Source organism: Phocoena sinus, chromosome 9 (genome assembly GCF_008692025.1).
Source record: "Phocoena sinus isolate mPhoSin1 chromosome 9, mPhoSin1.pri, whole genome shotgun sequence".
NCBI lineage: Eukaryota > Metazoa > Chordata > Mammalia > Artiodactyla > Phocoenidae > Phocoena > Phocoena sinus.
In genome coordinates this window covers 12,369,889-12,397,408 of record NC_045771.1, presented here as the reverse complement: position 1 = coordinate 12,397,408, position 27,520 = coordinate 12,369,889, and the positions used below count along the sequence as shown (strand labels likewise).

Sequence of the window (27,520 nt, the reverse complement as noted above, 5' to 3'; positions counted from 1 at the left end):
GTGGAACAATGTCTTGAACTTGGTTCTCTCACCTAAGAGACTCAGGCCTGACACCCGACCGGAGCACCAAGACCTTGTCAGCCACATGGCTCAGAAGAAAAGGGAGGAAAAAAAACCAGAAAGAAAGAAAAATTAAATAAATAAAATAAAGTTATTAAAATAAAAAAATATATTATTAAAATAAAAATATAAAAAAATAATTTAAAAAAAGAAAGAAGAGAGCAACCAAACCAATAAACAAATCCACCGATGATAACAAGTGCTAAATCCTATTTAAAAAAAAAAGCAAAAATGGACAGACAGAACCCTAGGACAAGCAGTAAAAGCAAAGCTATTCAGACAAAATCACACAAAGAAGCATACACATACACAGTCACAGAAAGAAAAAAAGGAAAAATATATATATATTAAAAAAAAAGGAAGAGAGCAACCAAATTAATAGACAAATCTACCAATGATAATAAGCTCTAAATACTAAACTAAGATAGACATAAAACCAGAAACAAATTGCATGCAGAAAGCAAACCCCAAGTCTACAGTTGCTCCCAAAGTCCATCACCTCGATTTTGGGATGTTTCATTGTCTATTCAGGTATTCCACAGATGCAGGATACATCAAGTTGATTGTGGAGATTTAATCCGCTGCTCCTGGGGCTGCTGGGAGAGATTTCCCTTTCTCTTCTTTGTTCGCACAGCTCCTGGGGTTCAGCTTTGGATTTGGACCCGCCTCTGCGTGTAGGTCACCTGAGGGCAACTGTTCTTCGCCCAGACAGGAGGGGGCTCTGGCTCACTCAGGCCGGGGGGAGGGAGGGGTACGGAACGCCAAACGAGCTTGCGGTGGCGGAGGCCGGTGTGACGTTGCACCAGCCTGAGGCACACCGTGTGTTCTCCCGGGGACATTGTCCCTGGATCACGGGATTCTGGCAGCGGTGGGCTGCACAGGCTCTTGGGAGGGGAGGTGTGGATAGTGACCTGTGCTTGCACACAGGCTTCTTGGTGGCTGCAGCAGTAGCCTTAGCCTTTCATGCCCATCTCTGGTGTCCCTGCTGATAGCCACGGCTCGCGCCTGCCTCTGGAGCTCGTTTAGGTGGTGCTCTGAATCCCCTCTCCTCGCGCACCCTGAAACAATGGTCTCTCGCCTCTTCGGCAGGTCCAGACTTTTTCCTGGACTCCCTCCCGGCTAACTGTGGTGCACTAGCCCCCTTCAGGCTGTGTTCGTGCAGCCAACCGCAGTCCTCTCCCTGGGATCTGACCTCCGAAGCTGCAAGTGTATTTATGGGCTAAATTTCCATAAATGGACATCCAGATTATGGGTGTAAATAACTTGAGTAGTTTTTGCCAAATCTTTATTGAGCATATAGCGTTTATAGTTTGACTAGTAAATGGTGGGTGACTCTTTCTTCATAGCGTGTAACCAAGTATGTTAATAACCATTTGGGAAAAATTTAAACATTAGTATGAAGAACAGTCTCCTATTTCACAGCTGTCAGCAACCACCAAAGAGAAGGAGACATGGTCACTTCCATAGGCATTCTGATAACTCTGCTCCTTGCCAGTGAACATGAGATCGCTCTTGATCTCATTAGTTACTTTAATTATATCAGGCATGGAAGGCTATTAATATTTATGGAGTTTTACATGCAAGATTAGTATTATGGAATCTCTTATAAAGCCTTTGGGAATGTGATGTACCAGGGACAGGACAGGTATGAAAGATTAGAGCTGGGTCATTTACTTTAGAAAAACCAAGGCAATCCTTGTTGTAGAGAAGGGTACAGCCCGATTTCCTTTTGCATGTTAAGAGGGTATTACGGTGACAAATAGAGATTTCTCATCAGTGTATGAAAAAGGTTTCTTCTGCCTGAGGACCATCTGGAGGTTGTGTGAGGACACATTGATTGGGGGGACAGTGAGGCTGCAAGAAAATATCAAACAACTAAATTGAGCTGAGGATTTAAGATTCGCAAGCTGGGGATTTTTGAATGAAGACTTCAGGGAAGAAGAGAAGGGATGTGCTTTCTGAGTAAAAATAGTGTGATTTACAAGGCAGCCTGGGAGAGGAGCCGTGAGTGGGCTGGTGGAGAATCGGACTTTGAATGGGCAAGATTGCTGCTCATAGCTCCTGCTGCTGCTTCCTAGATTTCTGCACCTGTGTCTCAGGTACCACGTGAGTCACCTGACACATGGGGCCGTAAAGCACTTAGCAGATAGGAGTTCATATCAGAACAAGTTCATAAGGACAGCTGCCAGGAACGTGCATCTTCCACTTTACAAAGCACTGAGTAAGGTGGGGTGCCACCCTCACGGAGAGAGGGATTGACACGGTTCTTAGGAACATGCTGTTTCGTACCCAAGAGTATATTCTCTATGGTAAGTAATAAATAAGGATATGTAATGCTTTATTATTTAAGATGTTTTTATTTGATTCTCACAATAAGAAGATGATGATGGATAGTAGTAGATATTCTTAGTTCCATTTTTACACACCAGAAAACTGAGATTCCAGAGTGTTAAATAAATTCCTTGGCGACCACAGCAAGAAATAGTAGGGCTAAAAAGCAAGCTCAGGTCTTCTCAAGCTGTGCTTAGCATGCTTTCACACTGAGAAAGAGAACTTGGGCATATAATGAAGAAGGAAAATGCCAATGATGTGTTTGGCACAGGGATCTTCTGTGGAAGAGAAGAGTGAAGTAGCAAGCGATTTGGGTGACTCACTCAAACATGACATATAAAAGCTGTTGTGAATTTTGTAGATCTTCTCGTTCAACCTCTTTAATTTGTAAGTGAGAAAACAGAGAACCAGAAAGCTTAAGTAAATTTCTTAAGGTCATCTGGCTAGTTATTTTCAGAATGAGGAATAAAATTAAGGTCTTCTGATTTTCAAGAAAGAGCACATCCCTTCTCTTCTTTCTACCGTACATTGCCTTTACTGGGTAGAAGGAAATAGTGGTATTGGAATTTAAGTCCACTTAAGGCAGGTGCCATCATTATATCCTCTAAAGTGCCTTCATGGTGTACTATAATTAGGAAGTATTCAGTCAAGGAATAAAATGTTATTGGTCAGTAAGTATTGATTATGTAGATTCTGCTTGTAGGTATTTAGGAAGAAGCAGGCATAATTCTCACACCCTAAGAGCTTACAATTTGAAAAAGAAAAGGGGTGTTGTAAACCTAAGAAAGTAGACATACCTTTGGGGGAAAAGCCTTAGGAAAACTTATCCTTGGTCACAAATGGGCTGAGGTTAGAGAGGGCGCATTGATATACTGGAGAGACTGGAAGAGTTGGGAGGGGCGCTTTAATGGGGTTGAAAACTTTCAAGGAGCCACCCATCCCCCACTACTCCCTCCAAATGCACTTCATTTTTCTTTATTACTGTCTCCTACTTCATTTTTGTCCCTTATTGCACTGTCCTTAATTTACACCTGTTGTTCCCCCTCCCCCTCATAGGATAATGCCATTCAATGTTATTAAATCCACTGAACTCAAGGTTTCCCAAGTGATTCTCAAACAGGAGTGGAGGGGAAGTGAATATCAAAGTGATCTAGGGAACTTTTAAAACCTACATAGAAGGGCTCCAGATGGTAGACTGATCACAGGATTTTACCTTTTTTCCTTTCCAGACTTCCCTTGACATTCTAATAAAGATGTACTAAATGAAGTGAGTCTTCATATGCATGAAGAAAAGCAGACAGAACCATTGTGCTGGGGATTCAGAGCAGAGAACAGCTCAGCTCATAATCAGCCTGGGAAAGGGGGTCTGCAGTGGAGTTGGGGGCAGTTCTGAGCTGGGAGTAGGAGGGTACAGAGAGCAGGACAGGGATGTGGGGCTGTGTTCAACTGTGGTTGGGCTTAAGAAGGTGCTGTGAAGAGTGTTGTTTTCCAGAAAGTGCATTTACTAGGATATATTCTGGTGAAGAATATAAACTATTCATTTATAAAGAGATGGTTTTCAGCTATTTCTTTGTATGTTACAACTCACATGAAGGCCATTACTGGTTATGAGCAATCGTTACGCAGGTCAGATGGAGAGGGAAGTAGCTGTATATTCTTAAAAAAAATCTCCCTGGAGATATTGATGTACCACTCCTTCACACTTCAGAGATTGATTTAAAGAAAGCTTGACTTGGATCCTTTTGTAAAATAAATAACTGCCCTCTAGCTTATATTAATTTTTAAATCCAAATTTTATTTTTTCTTTCCTTTTCCCTAGCGCCCCTATGATTACTGGTGAGGTTCCTGGGATGAAGGCACACTGTTCCCCATTCCTTCCCCACCTTTCCTCTTGGGAAACAGGAACGAGGACCCTGCAGTACACGCATGGCCAAAGGATCCTGTGGTGGTGTTTCCACTCAGTCTTGCTCCCCAGTCAGCAAATACTCGCTTAGAGCACCTGCCAGGTAGCATGCACTGAGGCATGGTGGAGTTCTTGCCAGCACTGTCCACATCACAGAACACAAGGAAAAGGGAAAAAAAAACAATTATTAAGAAAAAGATACAGTGATAACAGACTTAGAGAATGAACTTATGGTTACTGGGGCGGGGGTGGTGGTGGGATAGATTGGGAGATTGGGATGGACATAAACACACTGCTCTGTTTAAAATAGATAAGCCATAAGGACATATGCTATAGCACAGGTTTGTAATAACCTAAATGGGAAAAGAACTTGAAAAAAGAAAAGATATGTGTCTATGTATAACTGAATCACTATGCTGTACCCCTGAAGCTAACACAACATTGGCAATCAGCTATACTCCAATATAAAATAAAAATTTTAAAAATGATACAGTGATTTTAAAAAAAGGAAGGTGGCATCACTAGGCTAATTGAAAGGGATCTGGATTTCCCGGGGCGGCAACTGCCAGCAGAAGAATGTCCCTGGACTCCGCCCTGGCTCCGCTCAGCTGCCCCAGAGCCAAGGGGATCGGCATCTGAGGCTCTCAGGCCGAGAGATGACTTGGGGAGGGGTAAGAAACTCGTACTCACTTTCCTCTCGTAGCTTCAAAGTTAGTAGGGAAGACAGATTCTCCTCAGGGTTATAAATCTAGATAGAGTGCTTGGGAGCGAGAGAGGGAGGGTTATTAATCTGAAGTCCTGGAGGAGATGTGTGACCTGATAAGTGGAGAAGGTGCTGTCGGGGAGTGTGTGTTCTGAGAAGCCGGTCCCTGGAGCGCAGACTGGTAGTGGATTTCAGCTCCACCATTTGTCTGTGGTTGCTGACAAGTTTTATACCGTTTTGACCTCTGTTTTCTCGTTTATAAAATATCTGCCTTTCAGGGTTATACAGATATCTAATCAAGCTTGGAAAATACCTGGCACATAGAAGACCAGAAACTTAGTGATAATGATTATTAAGAGTCAGATGGTAATAGATGACACGCCATTTAGTCTCATAAGCAATGGAAACCATTTTAAACTTGTGAGGCCTCAAAACCAGTGGCCCATTAGTGTAGATAATTCTGCTCCTTCCACTCTCTTCTCTCCTCTTCTTTCTCTTTACACTTTTCAGTATGTCTGATTCTAGATACGGCTAATGTACAATTTTTCATAACTTGAGGAAATACAAGAAGCTAGTTAGGTCAATGAAACTCATTTTAGGAATCATTCCAATCGCACCACTCAACTTGACAATGGATTTGTTTACTTCTTCTTTTGACAAGATATTTCTCCCTCCCTCTGGTTTGTGTATTGATTGTGACTAGCTGTAGGTTTCACTCCCTATTGAACAATGCATTTCTGCATTAAAGTATGGCTCTACGTAGTTTCTCATGCTTTTGGAGAAGTGCTATATCTGTGACCACATTCTTGTACAAAACATGAAAGACGGTGTGCCCTCCCCTAAGAGACAGTGAAGTCCTTCTAAAGAAGGACAGTAGTGGGGTCAGAGGAAGGAGGTACATGCAGTCATATCTGGGCCATCCAGGGGAAGGATGTGAAGGGAGTGATGGGGGGTTTATTTACTTGCTGCCCATGGAGGGTAGAGCCACAGCTCAGTCCAGAATCAGAATTGATCCAAACAAAGGACCAAGTCCAAGGATGGAAGCACTGGGGAAGATTTCTAGAAAGGACTTCATGTGAGGCATAACCCCCATTTGAGTTTGTGCATGGTGGTCTGTGCCTTCCTGGTCAAAGACTAAGGGAGTCTGCACAGAGGCCCGGGTGACACTGATGGTCCCAGTGGTCCCTGCTTTAATAGCTGTCCGGTTTTTCTGTCCTCAAGTCCTGTTTCTGTGTCGATCACAATACTCACCCTTAGGAACGTGGTATTTTATTTCTTCGTTCAGACACGTGCTATGTTGCTATGCTCCGTATCTGGACAAATGATATCAATATTCATCCCTCTGAGCAGTTGAGTTGATCTCTGGGCTCACTGGGTTTCCCTGTAACCTCCCATAGCCTGGAAAGAGTAAATGTGGATGACTTTGCCGAATCCTTCCTCATGAATAAGAAGATACTTCAAAGCCCAATTTATGGTGGATCTTTGAATATAAAGGATAATGTTTTCAGGTTTTGAACTTCATGAATCTTTACTTCAAAGCCAAATTTTGGCTTAAAGTACTCTAAATTTAGTATCCCAACAAGAGGAGCTTCTTGTGTTCGATCTCAGTGTTCTATATACTTGAAGAGCACGCAGGATTCCTAGTGCATTACAGGGATACTACAGTTTGTTCAGCAGGGAGTCAACAGCGAACCTATAATAGATGGGGTTCACTGCTTTTGAAACATGATTGCATATCAGAATCATCTGTGGAGGTTTTTAAAAAAATCAGATACCCAGGCCTTAACTCCAGAGATTCTGATTCAGTAGGAGTGGGGCAGGGGCAAGTGCTGAGTGTTTGATTTAAACTTCTTGACAAAATATTCTAATCCCTAGCTAGTGTTCATAATGAGTCTAACATAGATAACTGTAATTTCTGTATTTTTTTTGAAATTAAAAATCCTCAAGGACCCCTTGGGGCTCCAAAGGCAGCACTGGTCAAGATGATCCATAAGGTCCCTTCAATTCTGGAATTCTAGGTTAAATTTCACAGACTCTATCCAGATTATAGTTTCTAAATACTGTTGCCACTAAAAGGAGCCAGGACTCCTTAGAAATGTTTGATTTGAGACGAGGGGCAGGAAATGTACAAAAGGAGCCTAGGTTATCATGTTAAACCAGCAAGCAGGGAAAGTACCAAAGTGTACCAAGAACCACCTTGAAGAGACTGTCAATGGGTAGAGATGGGACAATATGAGCGTCAATAATAATAACATCAATGGATTAATACAGATGAAATGTATTTAAATCTATGAGTTCATAAAGATATTGGACCAAAAAATCTCACTGATCCCCTTTGGAAGATGCTAGGGAAACTACTCCTTATTACTCCTTATTTTAAAAACCAGTAAATAAAGAGTCAAACATTTATCCTGCCTTTCCTATACAAACTCTACCTTTATGAAACAAATGATAGATGAGGGGAACTTTCTTTCTATAGGAACATTTCATTTAATAAGTGAACAAAGAATGATAAAATCACAGTGTCACTGCATCACAACTCCTAATGAAATAATGGATTGAAGAAATGCTTGCCAATGGCTGTGAACTTTTTTTTAAAAAAAGACTGCTAGATTTTATGTGTCTCTTGCTGGAAGATGTTGTACCATCTATGCACCATTCTTGCTAAAAAGAAACCAACCTGTATCTGTCAAAACTGTAGATCTAATAATTTATAGGAAATACAAGGATAGAGAAACGTTGACATGCATGGAGATGCAATCAACAAAATCCGGATTGTGGGCAGATCTACAGAACAAACCTTACTGGTTAAAAAAGACTTAATAGACACAAATCAATTAGTCATATATAGATCTTACTTATAGCCTTATAAGAGTAGAACAAACAAACTATAAAATGCTTATCAGACAATGAGGGAAATTTTTTTAAAATAATTCTTTAATTTGATGATTAAAGAATTATTTTAAAAATATTTTAAGTGTGATAACAGTATTTTGCTTGGCTTTTGTGAAATTTCTTATTTTTAAAAAAATATGCTTAAATATTTTCAGAATAAAAGATATGAAATCTGAGATTTGCTTCAAAATAACCCAAGGTTAAGGAGAGACATGAATAAGAATAGACATAAGAAAAATAAAAGTTTTTATATTACCTTTAAAAAAAAAAGACAAAATGAGATTGGCCACTTGATAATTGTTTAATCTAGTTGATGGGTACCTGGGTGTTTAGTACGTTATCCATTTCTCTTATGTATACATTTGAGCTTTTCTCAAGTTAAAAAAGTTTGCTAACCACGTGTTAAATAAAACTCGAATCTAAAATTGTTTTCTCTTTCTTTGTAGATGGCAAGAAAGAAGTTGAAAAAGTTCACTACTTTGGAGCTTATGCTCAGTGTTCTTCTGCTTGTGGTGTTTATCATCACTATTCCTCTCTTTGTGCTTTCAGCCAGAGACTCTTTGGAATCAGAAGGTAACAAGGAACTCTGGTGTTGCCCCCTCCATATATTGCTCTTATCAGAGCAAACACCTCAGAAATGGCAGGGAAGTGATGCTTTCGTATTCACTGGTGTGAACGTGTGTGTGTGTGTGTGTGTGTGTGTGTATTATAAGTGTGTATTGGGGACCACCTGACTCAAACTGTGACAGCACAATAGGTATTCACTGTAGGCCTAACTGACACTTTCATTTCCCAATTTGGCACAGCGCAGGATTCCGCAACTGGCACTTGAAATATATTTGCTGAATTTCATTGAATAATTGTAATTTTGTTAACAATAGTAATCAACAATACCCTTACATGAAATGTAGTCAAATAAGTATATAATCAATTAACGTACCTTCAGCCCAGGTTTGGTTCTTTAAAAAAAATAACAGCTACCAGAGTTTTTTTTATTAAAAGTTTATTGAACTGTTTTATTTTAACAGAAGGGCTGGATTGTGCTGAGTTATCCATAATTTCTCATCTGGGCTTCAGCTAGGAACAGCTTCCTAGGTGGGGCACGTGATGAGGGGCTAGTGTGTTGCCAGAGGAAAACCTTTGCCCCCTCCCCCTACCTCATTTTCAGTCACACCACTTCTACTTCTGTGGGAAGTTAGATTAAATCATCTCAAAGGTTGTTCAGTTCTTAAAATTCTATGATCCTGAAGATGAAACTAAAACCCTTATGCGGAAACTGGCACAAATATAAAGTTCTAGTACTCCACCACATTTGAATTGGAAACCTTAGTGAAAAGAAAACTTATTAGAAGCCTCATTGTTTTGTCTTAATATTGTTATTAGCTTATTGTAGAGTGCCCTAAAGAAATCTAACATCCTTATGTTAGAATGCAATAAATGTGCCTTCTTTATTTTACTGACTTTAAAAAAAAATAATTTATTTATTATTTTTGGCTGTGTTGGGTCTTCGTTGCTGTGCGTGGGCTTTCTCTAGTTGTGGCAAGTGGGGGCTACTCTTCGTTGTGGTGCGTGGCCTTCTCATTGAGATGGCTTCTCTTGTTGTGGAGCATGGGCTCTAGGTGTGCGGGCTTCAGTAGTTGTGGCACACGAGCTCAGTAGTTGTGGCTCGTGGGCTCTAGAGCACAGGCTCAATAGTTGTGGTGCACGGGCTTAGTTGTTCCACGGCATGTGGGATCTTCCCGGACCAGGGCTCGAACCTGTGTCCCTGCATTGGCAGGCAGATTCTTAATCACTGCGCCACCAGGGAAACCCTATCTAACTGATTTTTAAGTCTGAATCCATCAATCAACTGGCATAGATTCTAGCTGCCAGTTTCTAGTTTGGTGGCCTCCCTTTACATTTTTTGTCCTATGAGATTTTACATTTGTATCAGAATACCATCACTCAGAAGTGTTCCTTGTCAAGGGATTGCCTGTTGACTGAGCAAGGAGAATTGAGGTTACTATGATTAGGGTAACATTCAAGAGAACAACATATACTGCACGTGATCTGTGTGCAAACATTTCGTGAACCAGCTGCCTGGGTGGAAGTACAGGACCAAAGCAGAATGTACAGACATCTCTGTAAAGGGCCATATACTTAGTACTCCAGATTTTGTGGCCCATACGGTCTCTGTCCTACCTACCTAATTCTGCCTATAATAACAAAAGCAGCTATAGACAATACATTAAAAATCTGGGTGTGGCTGTGTGACAGCAATATTTTATTTACAAATCAGGCTGTGACCTGATTTGGTCCACAGGACATAGTTTACCAACCCCTGGAGTAGAGAAGGTAGATTTGGTTCCCACTTTGGTGAGCTTCCAAGCTAATGTTGGAGTCCAACTCCTTGCTCTTGTATGCACTGTCTCATAGGGGAGGGCCTTGCTGGTAGAAGGAGATGGTGCAGGTATATGTAGAGTTAAATACAGTCAACAAGAACAAAATGAGGCTTTATAAAGTGAATGTGCACATTTCAGGGTCATAGAGCGAAGCCCAATCAGTAGTGGAGTCCATATAATTGGAGGTCTTGAGAACTATGGGGGTATCGAATGCCTGTGATATTAATTCTGTCATCTTATGTTTGCTTTTGGGATTATCCCAGGTCCTGGGACAACAGTTACCTCAGGTCCTGGGATGACAGTTACTCCAGATCCTGGGAAAAGTACCACTCCTGGTTCTGCCGAGTGCCCAGTGGTAAATGAATTGGAACGGATAAACTGCATCCCTGACCAGTCACCAACAAAGGTTTGACTTACAGACCTTGTTTTCATTTAAGAGTTTATGCCATTGGATAAGGGTTTGTTTTCTGTTTTCTGTTTGTAGCCCCCAGAGTTGTTTATTGTTTGCATTGCAATTATTGGTGGCTCAGGAAAAGAAATCCTGTATTCATGCTTATATGACAGCTCAGCCTTGGGAGAGGAAGAACTAGAAAATTTCCTTGTGTTGACAGATTCAGCAAATAAAAGTACATGCTGTCCATATAGGTTTGAATTTCAGATAAACAATGAATAAATTTTTAGTATATTTATGTCCCGTGTAAGACTTGGGACTTACTTATACTAAAAGTATATTTGTCTTTTATCTGGTAACACTACTTGGTTACTAGTTCTCTCTGACTCTGTTTCTTGGCCTCTCTCTATCTCTCTTTTTTCCTTACACAATTCTAAAAAGTTATCTAGGATCTACAATAAAAAGTCATCCATAGGCATAAAACAGTATTTCAAATAAGGATAAAGCTTCAAGAGCCAAGTTTTGAAGGAAGAGGTAATAAATACCAGATTAAAGATAGTGCAGGGGCTTCCCTGGTGGTGCAGTGGTTGAGAGTCCGCCTGCCGATGCAGGGGACACGGGTTCGCGCCCGATGCAGGGGACACGGGTTCGCACCCCGGTCCGGGAGGATCCCACACGCGGTGGAGTGGCTGGGCCTGTGAGCCATGGCCGCTGAGCCTGCGCGTCCGGAGCCTGCGCTTCGCAACGGGAGAGGCCACAACAGTGAGAGGCCTGCGTACAGCAAAAAAAAAAAAAAAAAAATAGTGCAGGCATCTGGGCGTTTACTTTTGGGCAGTGTTTCCTGACCATCACCTGAAGTCCAGCTGAATATATGATTACAAAATGCATTGCACACACCATATCAGTCATGTTTCGTGTTGAGAGTGAATAAAAACAAAATGCAGCCTTCTGAGTGAAGTCCACTGACCTGAAATGGCAGATTTGTATCAGACACAGAAAGGATGCTTGCTGCATGCGATTCTTGGGCATGTGGCACTCTCACATTTATCTCTGTAGCCATCCTATTGTTCACGGGCTGGAATAATCTGTGATGTTCTTGAGAGTTACTATTTTGGTTTGTCTAAAGGTCCTAATACCAAAAGACATTTTATTTCTGCATTTTGTTTTCTTTCATACTTCTGGAGGCTAGAAGTCCAAAATCAAGGTGTCATTAGGGTTGGTTCCTTTTGAGGGCTCTGAGGAAGAATCTGTTCCATGCCTTTGTCCTAGCTTCTGGTGACGGCCACAATCCTTGGCGTTTCTTGGCTTGTAGCTACATTACTCCATTCTCTGCTTCCATCTTCACAAAGCATTCTCTGTGTGTGTCTGTGTTCAAATTTCCCATTTTTATAAAGACACAGATCACATTGGATTAAGGGCCCACCCAACTCCAGTATGATCACACCTTAACTAATCACATCTGCAACAATCCTATTTCCGAATAAGATCAAGTTCTGAGGTACTGAGTATTAGGACTTCAACATATCTTTTCTGGGGACACAATTCAGCCCATAACTTGGACAGAGTCACAGAATGTGAACTGTGGAAAGTGAGAATGGTTACACAATTTGAGCCTTTGGTATTGATTGAAATAGCATAGATGCTGAGTCAGAGAGAACCAAGACGGCAAAGAAATAACAGACGAGAAATCAACCGTAGTGATAGACTGGGGTTTTGGGGAAGCTGGAAGTTAAGGCAGAAAAAAAGAACCAGAGCCAGATAAATAGCTTGGAGTAGAGAAAATGCCTGGGAACTGTAGTTAGGAGCAGAGTGATTGGACAAAACTAGTCAGGAAGCTCAGAGGCTATGTTGAAGGCAAGAGAGAGCACCAATATGGTAAATAGTCAAGGATCAGGAAATCCCCAGGACAGGACAAAACAGTGAGAGCACAGAAGGGCATCAGCCTGGACAGCAAGGCTGCCAACGTGGGAAGGACTCCCAGTTAGAGCAGTTCATCTAACCAAGACTATTGCAGCATTCAGTCCCCTTCATCTGGCGTCTTACCCTGACTGAATGAATGTAACTTTCTCTTGGATTAATGAAGAGACATGCCTGCTTGGAGTAGGAAGAAATGTGTCTGAACAGAAAAGGTGGATTCAGATTTTGGAAGACCTTGGATTTCAGATAGAGGAGGTTGGCTTTTTATGTGATACATAGCAGCTAGGAGCAGCCACTTAGGGCTGAATGAAATCACGAAATGGGAAACCAAGAAGAGAGAGAATAAAAGAAATAAAGGAAAAAGAAGATAGAAGAGAAAAAGAAAAAAAAGAGCTTCAGTATGGGGCCAAATGTCATAAAGTTTGGTATTTTAGATGATAGGTTCAATAGGTAGAGGAGATAAGCTAAGTAAATACATAACTAGAATATAAAACAAAAATGTATAAGATATAAACGAAATACTATGTGGATCACAAAGCAGAAGAGATTATTATCAAGGACAAGGTGACAGTCTGGAATTAATGATAAGCAGGATTTTGACAGAGGTGAGAGGAATGGAAAGTGAATTCAGGATAGAGGAGACAATGCACACAAAGTGACAGAAGAGGAAGTTGTGGGGCACCTACATGACATATTGAATGGTCCCATATGGCCAAGATACAGGATGGGTGCCAGAGAGCATATAATGTTTAAGACTATAAGGTAGTTTGGAGCTTGATGATAGAGGACCATTCATTAATGTGCTGCTTTGCCAATAGGAATGGGATGTCGTGGTCTAGATATTGCTGTACCTAAACAGGACGTTTCCAGAAAGTTGATCCGCACCCATTTACTTGCCCCTGTCATAGTGTGCTAGGAAACTACTTGCTCAGAGCCCACCTGGAAGACTAATGCATCCTCAATCTGTCCACTTTCCTGCAACAGCCCATCTTGTTATTGGCTATGTGAACTTCAGATGTCATTATTGCCTCAGTAATGCTTCTTTGGTTTTATAATAAGGCCGTTTAATACTGTGGTATCAAGACTGTAGTTCAGTAAACAACCTTTGCCTTTTTTCTAAATGTTATACCCAAGTGAATTAATCTATGACCTTTGCATGCATTCACTGGCCTGCTCCCCTTTAGTTCAGCCAGAGAGAAATACTCTGGGAACACCTTCAAGTGACCTGGTTTTTCATAGAAGGTATTTCTTAGGTATTTTGTTGTGTGTTCCAAGTATCCTGGGTGCCATATGCTAATCTAAAGTGTTGTTGAGAGGCTGATTCAATGGATAATGTTGTGTATATGTATATAATGTGTTTGTTGAAGGAAAGTATATGGCTGTGTGGAGGAGGGGAGTGGGAAGAAATTATGAATATGACACTAGGCTAGGCAGAATGTTTTACTGCTGAGGCCATTGCTATATCATTTTATCATTCCTCTCCTCTGGGATTAAAGAACCAAGAGTATAAATTTCCCAGATGATTCTTTGTTGTAAATTCCATTGTTTCTTATCCCAGTAAAAGGAGGGAATTCTGTGTCTAAAACAGGACACATAAAGGCTGTGGAGAGACACTGGACAGTACAGAAAGAACAGGATGGAGGGGTACAGGGTTAGAGGAGCCAGCACCTAGGACAGTACAGAAAGAACAGGATGGAGGGATACAGGGTTAGAGGAGCCAGCACCTAGGACAGGACGGTTGGCAGGGCTGAATGAGCAAGGTCCACTGTGGTCCCATTCCCTCCAGTGGCAGGAGATGGCTAATTCTGATTTACTCAGGCCGACTCTCACTGCACCTGGGACACTTCCTTTTCACGTGTTTGCATTTGTCCTTGCAACTTTGCTTTCTGTCTTTTAAAAATGCTGCAGTTGCTGAGGTCCTGAATTTTTTTTTAATCTTAGATATGCTGCTTCCTAATGACCTAATGATGCACATATTCCAAGGCATATGTAGTCTTATCAGTAAATTATTTTCAACTCACTGATTTGTACACATTTCTTGTTTGTGTTATTCTAGGTTCTATTTCTTATTTTTATTATACATGCTGCAAGTATCTTCTGTTATGAGGCTGTGTTCACCTATTTTATGCTGTCTTGATGAACAGATATTTTATATTTTAATGGAGTCAAGCTTATATATTCTTATATTACATCATATCTCAAGGAACAATACCAGGAAGATTAAAGGCAAAAAAGAAAAAGTTATGACTTTAAGAAGAAAAGAGAAGATCTAATATAATAATAATAATTAACTTATTTAGTTTAAATTTATTTCTATAAATTTTCTTGGATTTCTACTTACATAATATTATGTCAGAAAATAATGATAACTTGGTTTCATCCTTTTTAGTTTTACAAATTTTCTTTATTTTCTTGTCTTATTAGTCTTGTAGTGTTAGGACCTCCAATATATATTTAATTATAAAACAACATAGACATGGTCACCTACTCTTTTTTTCTGATTTTAAAAGGAATGTTTCTAACATTTCAGAGTTAGTGAGATGGATATTATAGGCTTTAGGTATCTACCCATTATCCAACTAAGGAACTTACTTTATATTCCCAGTTTGCTAAGAATTTTATCATGAATAGGTGATTAATTTAAATGATTGTATTGTGTACTTTCTTTAATAAGTTATGAAAAATTATACAGTGGATTTTTTAGTAGTAAAGAATCCCTGTGTTTCTGGAAGAAACACCACTCACTTATTATTTATTTAATATGCTGCTGATTTCCATTGTTAAAATTGTGTGCTCTTTTCTTTTAGGTTTTTGCATTTGTATTCGTGAATAAAACTGGATTCTAGTTTTCCTTTTTCTCTCATGTCTGATTTTGATATAAAATATTTCCTTTTTTGTTTCTTCTCCTCTCTCTCTAAATGTTAAGAAGCATTGGGGGTTGGAGGAGAAAAGGACTCCAGTGGAGCAGAGCTTGACTAGGTCATAAGCAGTGTCTTCAGCATCTGATTTCTCACAATCTCTGAGTTCAATCCAGTCCTTCTCTTTGTGTTGGTGCAGGAGCCTGTATGTATCTATTATGTAAAAAGCAAAATATCTTTACTTTTTTGTCTACTTTATCTATCAATTACTGAGGGAGTTCTTTAAAAATATTGCATTATGTACTTACTATCTTTTTCAATTTTATCTTGTGATTCTTTAAGGTTTTTCTGTAAATATTTTGAGTCTTTATTATCAGGTGTGTATCAGGTTTGAGATGTCATATCTTCCTGGTGAACTGAAGCTTTTGTCATCATGTAGTGACTCTATGTCTCCCTAATAATTAATATTGACTTAAAGTCTATTTGTCAACTATCACTATAGCTGTACTAACCCTTGGTAAGAATTCTTCTCACATAGCTGTTTTCCCCTGTTTTAGTGCTTTTGTGAGCTTAAATTTTAGGTGTGCTGCCTGTAAACAGCTTCAGTTGAATTTATTTCTGTAAATGTAATCTGATTATCCTTGTTTTTTAAATTAAGTATTTAAGCCATATGATAATTGACATGAAAAACTTTTTTCTATGGTCTCATTTTGTGTTTTCCATTTGGTCTGTTTTTTATGTACTGCTCCCCATTCATGCCTACCCTCGTATACATGTTTTCTTTCCTTATTTTTTGTAATGAGAATTTTTCCCCTTAGTTTTCCCCTCAATACTGTATTGGAAATCATACACTCTATATTATCTTGGCAGCTTCTCTTAAATTTTATTTCTCATGTTCAACTTAAAAGGACATTTTGTGTCTCATGTTTGGGTTTAATTATTTTTGGGTGCCTTCAGTCCTATTCATGTTGTCATATTTTTATAGCTTCTCTCTACAACTCTTTTCTGAGGTTTCACCTACTTTTTACTCCCTTGTCTATTTGCCCCACTCTCTGCTTCTCCCCACATTGCTCCCCATAACTGCTTAGCTCCGCTGCAGGGCCTGGGATTTCCAGGTGGCCAAGAGGCTGTTCACTTTTCATGCTGCTTTGGCCACTCTTTGATCTTTGCCCTTTCCAGTTCAGTGAAGAAGTTATTAAGCTCTGGGGAGCATGCAGAAACCGTTCTGCTTACCACTCTTTTCGACACCTTTCCCTTTTCAGGTTATACTGAAGTTTCATCTGAGTGGGTTTTGAAAAGAAAAAACAAAAACTGCTGACTAGTTGAGTTCACAGTTCACTGATTCCATAGCAATGGAAACCACAGATGGACACTGTTTTTCGATCCTTAATATTGGTTATTATATTAGCATATGATTACCAAAAAAATTAGCATATGATTAAATCTAATTGTTCATATATCTAAGCAATTTTTTTTGTCTTACATTTATAAAGCATTACCATATCCTCCTGAAAATATGCTCAGCAGATACTCAACCCAGACTATAGAGAAAAAGAAATGGATAGCAAGAGAACTAAGTTTTGGTCCTTGTCTTCTCAATAGCTAAGTGACCTTTGGCAGATCACTTCACCACTGTGAACTTTTACCTCTGTGGCCTGAGGTTCTTCATCTGTAAAATAATATAGCAGGGTATGTTAGTTATCTATTGCTGTGTAACAAATTATCCCAAAACTTAATGGCTTAACACAACAAACATTATTTTCTCACAGTTTCTATGGTCAGAAATCTGGCCTTGGTGTATCTGGGTGCTTTTGGCTCATAGGCTTCCAGAAGACTGCAATCAAGGTGTCTTCTGAGACTCAGGGATGATCCTTTTCAAGCTTGTGTATTGTGATTATTAGCAGAATTCAGCTGCTCAAGGATTGTTGGGCTGAGGACCTCAGTTCCTTGCTGGAGACCTCCCTCAGTTCCTCACCATGTGGGTCATTCTGCAGTGCAGCACCTCACTTCTCGCAGAGTGAGAGCTCCAACAGAGCAAGTGAAAGGGAGGGAGCAGGCTAGACAGGAGACACTCTGTAATCTAATCCTGGAAGCCACAACCCATAATTTTTGCTATAGTATTTTATTAGTTACACTCAAGAGGAGTGGTTTCCTTGTACTTTTTTTGTATTTAACCTGACTGCTTCTTCCAAATTAGTTATATGAGAAAGAGATTGTATCCATTTTAGTCTCCATGTAATTCAGTCATTAATTGTAGTAAAAGACAGGTACCTTTCTTAAATAAGAATCAGAATCTATTTGGGTTTCAAGGAACAATTACTTACTGCCTTGGGGGAAGTTAAGAGACTATATATACACACATATATATACACACACACACATACATGTATATACTGTGTATATATGTATAATATATATGTATATATGTCACATATACTAAACATACCCATTTGTAATATACACATTTAAAATTCAAAGCAAAATTGCCTTAATTTCAAAGCTTCTGAATAAAGTTAATTGCAAAGTTTTTTTTTAGAGCCCAAAGCCAATATCAGTGAAACTCCATTTGTCATTTTGGGTTACTGGTGATATAACTATATAGTAGTTTAGAATATTTAAATAAATTTACCAGGTTTATCGTGATGACAGGTAGAGAATGCATTGTGATCATATATTGTTATATGATAACAACAACAAGGAAGGATATTGGCCAGAAAAGTGAGTTTTGAGTGCAAGCACCGCATTGACTGGGATACAGCACAATTTCTTTAAATATCAGGTCCCTTATTTGTAAAACAAGGCTCATGAGACTGCAAGCTCAAAGTATATTTATCAATGATAGTGTTCTACCCATAGTGGAGTTACTCTAACTAATCTCTTATTTCAGGCCATCTGTGACCAGCGTGGGTGCTGCTGGAAACCTCAGGGACCCATAAGTGTGCCCTGGTGCTACTATTCTAAGAGCCATGGCTATCAAGTGGAGGGCAACCTTGTGAACACAAATGCAGGTAAGACAGACTCAGCCTTGAGGAAGGAGCTCCAGATCCTCTGGGGAGGGAGGTTTGCAAGCATTTATTGTAGGCCAGGCACTGGGCTGTGTCCTCTGCAGGTTGGCTCTGTACGCTGCAGAAGGGAGCTGTAGCAGCAGGTGGGGTGTTACTCTGTACGGCTACCACAGCGTGTGACAGGAGGTGGGCACTGCCCTTGAGCAAGGACTAGAGTCTATTTTGGCATCAAGGAAAAATATCACTCTCTGTCTTGGGAGTTAGGAGACATGTTCTGTTCCTGACTCTGTCTTTATGTACCTTTGTAACCTTGTCTAAACATTGTAACTTCTTCGTTCCGCGAGTTTCTAACTTTTAAAGAGAGGGATTTGAACTCAGTAACCTCTGAGACTACTAACAACTCTAATATAATGTAATTTTAATGATATGGAAACAATTCCAATTTTATCAATGTTTTATGAAAGTTAGCTAGCCAGTGTCAGTGTTCATGGACTAAACATCTCCCCTTCTTTCTCCCACCTCAAAATGCAGACATAATAATGAACATGCTGGGGATACTTGGGGAGGCTCTTAGCATAAAGGAAGAGGCATGCTCCTCTTCCAGGGCCTCTTGGCCTGATGGGCTTTTCTAATAAGGCCTCGACTCTCACCTGGCTTGTCACATAACTGGGGAGATGGCATCAATGCATACGATCACCTGTGGCATAACATGAAGATAACTGAGAAGGAATAATGGATGTGAACACCTCGAGGGCTCAGAATATAAAGGCTATATGAGTGATGGATGGGCTGGTGTAATGACAGTTTGGCCTTTGAGGGATGTTTCCAGTCAGATTTTGGAGAAGAGAGGCATGGTTTTTGAATAAGGTAATGACAATACCTAGCTTCAGAATCTGGCCCAAGACAGTATGTGTGTATGATGAGGTACACATCCGTGTCTCCTCTTCTTATGGGAAGTAAAGGCTTTTCGCCACCCCCTTTGACATAAAGCTTAATTGTATGTGGCTGTTTATGAATTTACACAGCCAGCTATGAAAACTCTTTACCCCCTTCACATTAGGATTCACAGCCCAGTTGAAAAGGTTGCCTTCTCCATCTCTTTTTGGAAATGATGTCAACAACGTCCTTCTCACAGCGGAATACCAGACGTCTAACCGTTTCCACTTTAAGGTTGTAGTTTGTTTCTTTTTTTCATATTCTTTTCCATTATAGTTTATTACAAGATACTGAATATAATTTCCTATGCTCTACAGTAGGCCCTTGTTGTTTATCTATTTTATATATGGTAGTTTTTATCTGCTAATCCCAAACTCTCAATTCATCCCTCCCTACCCCCCTTTCCCCTTTGGTAAGCCTAAGTTTGTTTTCTGTGTCTGTGTGTCTTTCAGTTTTTTGAATAAGTTCATTTGTATCATATTTTAGATTCCACATATAAGTGATAGCATATGATATTTGGTTATTTAAAATTTTTTTGGAGAAGTTCTTGTTCCCTACCTGATGACTGCAGTTACTACAAAAGAGAAAAATTTGCTAATGGAGGTATTTTTCTCTACTATCATTATTCTTACTTAGCATGTGTATGTTGAAAGCATTTATAGCCTTCCTTCAGTGTGATAACTTCCTAAATGTATATTATAGAGTTCACAGGTGAGCTTTGGCTTTCATTTATTTTCCCTTTATACCATGTGAAATGATATAGGGAAGGAAAAAAAGAATGATCACAACTTTGAAAATTCTAGAGATAGTTTATGTCTGCAGACTTGTAGTATATATTTCTACCTAAAGACTAACTTATGTCCAAGTGTTAAACATCTGAATTTGGTGACATAATTTCAGACATAATGTCATTTGCTGCACAGGTTCCTGTACCAGGAGCACAGGTGTTGGGAAGCACTGGTGTTGGTAGGCATGCTTCTATTTTAGAAAAACAGAGACATTTTCATTTTGACTGTCTTTCCCTAATCTCTCTGGACAGTTAACTGACCAAAACCAGGACAGGTACGAAGTGCCCCATGAACATGTGCAACCCTTCAAAGGAAATGCTGCGGCTTCCTTGACCTATAAACTTGAGGTCTCCAAACAGCCATTTAGCATCAAAGTGATCAGAACGAGCAACAATCGCGTTCTGTAAGTTTTGCAAACCTATCTGGAGATTTAGTACGAAGGTTATGGGGGAGGGAGGTTTGAAGCCTGAAAAAGGATGCATTTCTCCAATATTCCTGAAGGTTGTGAGCCCACTGTTGGTGACCAGACTAATGTATACTTTTTTCTGCCTTCCTTCCTCTTCCTTCCTTCCTCCTCTTCCTCATCCTCCCCCTCTTTTATTACTAAGCACTTATTGTAGGCCAGGCACTGGGCTGTGTCCTTTTTCTCTTTCTTCCTTCCATTTGGTCATTTTTCCTCCTTATTTTCCCTTTTTTTCCCTCCGTCCATCTAACACCTATTCAGCAGTAACTCTCTATGGAGAATCTACTATACTGTACGACTAATATTCTGGTCATGTGATAGAGAGTCAAGGGGACAAATCTAAGAAATGTGCCAAATGGTACCTGCCCTCAGGAAATCCTGATCTCTTGATGTCCATGGAAAAATGTCACAGGAGGGCAAACGGGGCCGATTAAACAGGGAGTATTGAGTCTCTGAGATACAAGAACAATTTTCTAAGCAGTTGCATTCCCTCCACTCCACTTGCCCACCCGTCCCTGTGTTTTCCACCCACGTCTAGGTTTGACTCCAGCATCGGGCCCCTGCTGTTTGCTGATCAGTTCCTGCAGCTCTCCATCCGACTGCCTAGTGCTAACGTGTATGGTCTGGGAGAACACGTGCACCAGCAGTACCGGCATGATATGAATTGGAAGACCTGGCCCATATTTGCCAGGGACACAATCCCCAAAGGGGTAACCTTTCAGTATGGGACCCTTTCCACTGAATATCATAGCCTCTTTCATGAAGGTCACTCCTAGCAGTGCAGTATAACAGTTAAGAGTCAGGTGCTCGGGTGAGGCTATCTGGATCTGAATTCTGACACTGCTACTCACCAGTTTTGTGGTTCTGGGCAGGTTTCCTCTCTGTGTCTTTAGTTCCCCATCTATGAAATGGGGGTAATATACTTACTTCATAGGGTTGTGATGGGAATTAAATGAATTGATACATGTAGAGTCTCTAGAAGAGTGTCTGCCACATAGAAAATTCTCAATAAATGCCAAATATTTTTCATCACATTTTCATTTTGAACTAACTAGTTGTGGAGAAAACTAATATTGATTTGGCACAATATGCTGGTTATGGTTACCCTACTTTAGGTTGACCTTTACAAATCACCAACTTACCAGGTTTGTCAGCAAAATAGGATAAAATATCAACTAAAATTCTGTATTAATCATTCTTTGTGTGAAGAATGTTTGGGGCAGTGGAAGAATAGAAGGAGTAGAGTTTCGTTGTTACTATTTTATTTTGTTTTTTCTCTCTTGGTTTTGTTTTGACTGCTAAAACTCAAAGCAGAGGTATTTTCTAGACTCAGCAATACTACATTCAGGTCTTGTTCAGCAACTGTCCCAATTACGCAGAACTAGTGGCTGGATGAAAGGAAATTAGAGGAATAATTTATTCAGTGAATTTTTAAATATATTATCTCTATTTACCAAAAGGACTCTGAGAAAAATAAGTCTAATTTACTCCATTTAACAGACAAGGAAACTGAGGTTTGGGAAAGCCAAATGAATAGCCCATAGTAAGAAAAAGATAGTTCGTAAGGAGCAGAGATAGGATCTAATCCCTGGCCATGCTCCTCGCCATACCATAGGCCTATCAGAAAAACAGGAAAGGTGTTGGGTCCGAGCAGCTCATCTGGGATATGGCTGGTGATGCTTGTTTAATAAGGAGCCTTAGATCTTCGCTGCTTGAAGCGTGCAGTATGGGCACCACCGCGTGACAAATTTGGGCTCTCAGCTCCCTCTTCCATCTACTAAATTAGACCCCACACTGAAATGAGGTTCCTTTGTAATTTGTATGCACACCAAATTTTGAGATATGCTGTCCCAGAGCAGTGATTCTCAAACATGATTACACATTGGAATCAACCGGGGAAATTGAACAAACTATCAATGTCTGCTTCTATTCCCAGAGATTCTGTTTTAATTGGGGTGGGATGCGGCCCAGGTTGAGAACTACCGTTCTAAAGTCCAGAAGACCAGCTCAAGTTCTAATGTATGCTGTTGTAAAGACTAGAAGACCAGATATCTTAAGTAGAGCTCCATCTAGTTGCAAATTAGGAAGGTGCCCGATTTATATTAGGGCTCGATGGAGTTTTTGCAGTTGAGGTTAGGTCAAGACTCTGAGTCAAGGTCAAGCCTCTTTGAGAGAAGAGCTCTTTTTTTAAAAAAAAAAATTTTATTGGAGTATAGTTGCTTTACACTGTTGCGTTAGTTTCAGATGTACGGTAAAGTGATTCAGTTATACGTATACATATATTCATTCTTTTCTCATGTAGATTATCACAGAATATTGAGTAGAGTTCTCTGTGCTATACAGTAGGTCCTTTTTAGTTACCTATCTTATATAGTTCACCCCAAGCTCCTGATTTATCCCTACCCCCAACGTGTCCCCTTTGGTAACCATAAGTTTGTTTTTGATACCTGTAGAGAAGAGCTTTTTTGAACTACAGTTTCAAACCTCCTGTTCTCCCACATCCTAACATATCACAAGTTCTCACATTTCTATTAGATAAATGGTCATAGCTGGCTCATTCTATATGAAAATGCTAATTCACTTGATTAACATCAACCAAGTATAGACCTTATATTAAAAATTTGTGTCTTCTTTGACATGAATTCCTTGTCAATTACTCACATGATTAACATCGATTTCCTAAGCTCTTTCTGGCCATGTGGGGTTTATTTGTAAATTTTTGGTTTTAAATTATCTTTCTGCAGGATGGAACTAACTTGTATGGTGCACAGACATTCTTCCTATGCCTTGAAGATGCTAGTGGATTGTCCTTTGGAGTGTTTCTGATGAACAGCAATGCCATGGGTAAAAGACTAAAGGAATATTCACACACAAGGATGATTTTCAGTCCCTTTCTTACAGCATTATGATAAAGGAATGGCGCCCTTTAGGAATGGCTGAGCCGTAGCTTGGGACCTTATATGTTCTCTGCTTGTGCCATTCATACTTCATTACCTGTTGACCCATGGAAGCCATGAGTAGAGTCTTCTCTCTTAGCTTACGATTTTCTTGAATCTGGTTGACTCTGTTGGAGTACTTACTATTATAGTGTTAAAACAGCTAACCCTTTCCTATAATCTGTTCTAAGGCAGTTTCTATTTGTTCTTCTCCTTCCTCAGACTTTCGTCCAGTACAGGGGTTAAGAAAAGCTCTGGTAAGAAACGGGTAATGGCTCTAATAGCAGCGTGTAACCAAGGAACCACAACTGAGCTGTGAATGTCACATCGAGACATCCAGGGGTAGCAAGGCAAAGTGGAGTGTGAGGGTCAGACAGAGTACAATCAGATTGTTTAAGACCCAATGGTATAATATCATAGGATTCCAGGAAGTAGGTTGCTTCCTTATCTTTGAAGGTTTTAGATCAGATCAATGATTCTCAACTGTTTTTCTGCTTCCACCAGTAACAACCAATCCCAGGGCAATGAATCAATCCCTACAGGGAAAGAGGAGTTCTGTCAGAATCTCCCAGGGTTGATGGTCAGCACAGGATATTGATCCCCACCCTCTTCTCAACTGGGCTTGATGGACTAGATCAGTACTCCTTAAAGCGTGACCCATGGAGTGTTCAAAGACTGTTTCAGGTCTACAGTAAGATGAGTATAAAATTAAGAATAAACATTGCTGTAGCGTCCAAGTGCATGTATGAAACTTTTTCTAATAATTCATTTTCATGTTATTTTGTAAAAGTATCAGTTTGCAAAGAACTGGAAATTAAAAAAATAAAGATCTGATCCTTTACCACAGATTGTTTGAGAATCACTCTAAGTGATCTAAGATGATTCTAAGATACCTGATAGTCAAAGAATAGACTGAGATAATACAAGGATTGTACAGCTTCAGGTGGCTGAAAGGAACCAGAAAATAATCTGTGTCAGGCTTGGAGGGAAAAGTCACAGAATCCTAGATCCTCCGTGTGAGTTGTTCTTATGCCTGAAGAGTACATTTTAGTCGATCTTGAGACCTTTTATCCCTAATGCAAATCAAAGCTATGGGGAGACTTCATCTCTGAAAATTGCATGTGGGGCTTAGAGGGATTTTGAATGTGTAGTATCATCTCTGACATCTTTTTAGTTTGGCTCTTGCTTGATGTGAGATCTGCTGACGCTAGTACCTCCGTGTGTCTAGCCAGGTTATGTTCCTTCAATAATGATGGGATATGGGGTGGGAACAGCATATTCTGTAGTTGTGAATGTCAGAGAAGAAAATATTTTTCTCTGTCCTCTTAGGTTTGGTATTTGGGGGCCTGTGAATCAGTCTAACAAAAGACAGGTTAGCAAGAGAAAAAACTAGGTTTATTTATGTGTGCAACCTGCATATACACAAGAGTGCTCGGTGAGTAACTCAAAAGGGCGGTTAGAATTTGGGACTTAGAAACAATCCTAATAGGGGAAGAAATGTACTTAGGATGAAACAAATGGCTTCTTAGAAGGGGTGAGAGGGATAAAGGGCATTTAATGGAACAACAAATGACGTTTTGGAAAGATCAGCGAGCCCTTAGGAGAGTAGTGGGGGCTGGGTGTTCTTGTGTGCTGCCAAGTTATTGTCTCAGAGGAGGTTAGTTTTGCTCCAGGGCAGGGGGTTTATGACAGCTGAGTCTGTATGGGAGGCTCTGCTTTCAGGTGGATAAGGGATTTCAGAAACTCAAACTCATTCCGCTTACAATCATTTTTATGCCCCAGTGGCTTATTCTGGACCCCTTCCTGAAACTGGTTGCTTTTTCATGAAATCCTGACACAGCAGTTAAGACACTGCAGTCACCAGTTATGGAAATCTGTCACAGAACAAATGCTTTGGCCTCTCTTGTGCTGTGAGGGTGGACTTTGATTGTCAGAGTTTGTCCCTTTTTATATAAAAACTGAGGCATTAGGATCACTTAATTAGTGTTCAGATGACTGGTGATCCTCTGGTCTAAAGCTTTGTAATTATTACTCTAGAATAAATTCTAATGTTTATGTGCTTCATTTTTAATCTTTCAAGAGGTTTCCCTCCAGCCCACCCCGGCTGTCACTTACCGCACCACTGGGGGCATTCTCGACTTCTACGTGTTCTTGGGAAACACGCCAGAGCAAGTGGTTCAAGAGTATCAAGAGGTAAACTTATAATGTTATGGTTATGACTGAGGAAATTGTAAATAAGAGCAAAGAAATGTAAATTTAATATGCAAGTGTGACTCACAAACATATGCTATTATAAGTAGCTATTATAAATGTGCTATTACAAATTGATCCGAACCTCAATGATTTATTAAAGGGCCTAGCATTCTAATATTAAGGAAATAGTGTGTTGGAAAGTGGGGTATGTTTTGTGCCCCCAAACTAATGCGTAGAAAAAGTTTTGTTAAAAATAGAGTATTTGCTAACTTCCATTTCACATCATTCTTTCAGCTCATTGGACGGCCAGCCCTACCCTCATACTGGGCACTTGGGTTTCATCTCAGTCGTTATGACTATGGAACCCTGGGTAACATGAAAGAAGTCATGGAGAGAAACCGTGCCGCACAGCTGCCTTACGTAAGTAAGGCAGCAAAAAATCCTCCAAAAATAAAAGAATTTTCTTGGGGAATAAGAACAACTCTTTATACTGTCTCCTCCTGAGTTTTTAAAAAAAATATACGACAAAAATATTTTTATATATTCACAATGCTGGACTTTATTGTTGGGCCAACCATTCCTTGAAGGAACTGGTTTTCTTATACTTACTGTATTAATAACATTCTACACAATGCCTTCTTATTTGTATTCTCAAGGCATTTCTTTCCCTAGTTTAAGGGAACAAAAGAATACAGTTTATACATGTAATAAGGGGCTTCCCTGGTGGCGCAGTGGTTGAGAGTCCGCCTGCCGATGCAGGGGACACGGGTTCGTGCCCCGGTCCGGGAGGATCCCACATGCCGCGGAGCGGCTGGGCCCGTGAGCCACACCTACTGAGCCTGCGCGTCTGGAGCCTGTGCTCCGCAGCAAGAAAGGCCGCGATAGTGAGAGGCCTGCGCACCGTGATGAAGAGTGGCCCCCCGCTTGCCACGACTAAAGAAAGCCCTCGCACAGAAACGAAGACCCAACCCAGCAAAAATAAATTAATTAATATACATGTAATAAAATATTTTTATGATTTAAGTGGCTAAATTTGAATGTGTCTAGTATATAATGAGTAGCGAGGTCTTACAAGAGATGCAAAGAGAAACACCCAGTAGTCTCTGGAAGAATCCTCTTCTCTCCCTTACCCCATTCCCTTGGAGGCAGACGCTTAGGTCTTGGAGCAAGAGTCAATTTCATTCTGGGCTCCACTATTTTCATACAAGTAAAATTAGGAAAGAGCAAATGCCAAAGAAGGCTTGAAGTAGAAGAGAAGCAACAATACAAAATGTGGTGTAGTCAAATGCGGGAGAAGTGGAAGAAACAGTCCCTTCTCTCCTTTATCTTGTGGATGACATAGCATTTAGGTAATGGATGTGTTTTGATAGCCTTAGTGATATTTTTTGTAACTGTTGTGGTTTGTTTGTTAGATTGGTTTTCAATGCCGGAGCGCCAGGCAACAAGGTAGGGTGATGCAGCTCATCGGATTCCAGGGGTGGGCTCATAAATTGTGGACGTTGTGTATTCTTTCAGGACGTTCAGCATGCTGATATCGATTATATGCATGAGAGGAAGGACTTCACTTATGATCCAGTAAATTTTAAGGGCTTCCCTGAGTTTGTTAAAGAGTTACACAATAACGGACAAAAATTGGTCATCATTGTGGTATGTGCTGTCCTCTTATTCCCCCACATCAGGTCCTTGCTCTTCCTTGTCATTACGCCTCCTCCCCCTCCCTCATCCCTCAATCCCCAGTTCCCTTTCAGTGCTTCTAGCTC

General features: G+C 40.2%; 1 protein-coding gene across 2 annotated transcripts in view; it reads left to right on the top strand.

The window, feature by feature from the left end:
- Positions 1–27,520, top strand: part of MGAM (maltase-glucoamylase) — a 104,149-nt gene that overhangs the window by 15,465 nt on the left and 61,164 nt on the right. For both annotated transcript variants that reach the window (XM_032642646.1, XM_032642647.1), the window contains 10 exons: positions 8,339–8,465; positions 10,537–10,679; positions 18,327–18,447; positions 19,505–19,614; positions 20,420–20,571; positions 21,170–21,341; positions 23,376–23,475; positions 25,648–25,760; positions 26,055–26,180; positions 27,276–27,407. In XM_032642646.1, coding sequence (XP_032498537.1) covers positions 8,339–8,465; positions 10,537–10,679; positions 18,327–18,447; positions 19,505–19,614; positions 20,420–20,571; positions 21,170–21,341; positions 23,376–23,475; positions 25,648–25,760; positions 26,055–26,180; positions 27,276–27,407 — 1,296 coding nt within the window. Of the gene's footprint in view, positions 1–8,338; positions 8,466–10,536; positions 10,680–18,326; positions 18,448–19,504; positions 19,615–20,419; positions 20,572–21,169; positions 21,342–23,375; positions 23,476–25,647; positions 25,761–26,054; positions 26,181–27,275; positions 27,408–27,520 lie in introns of those variants that run through there.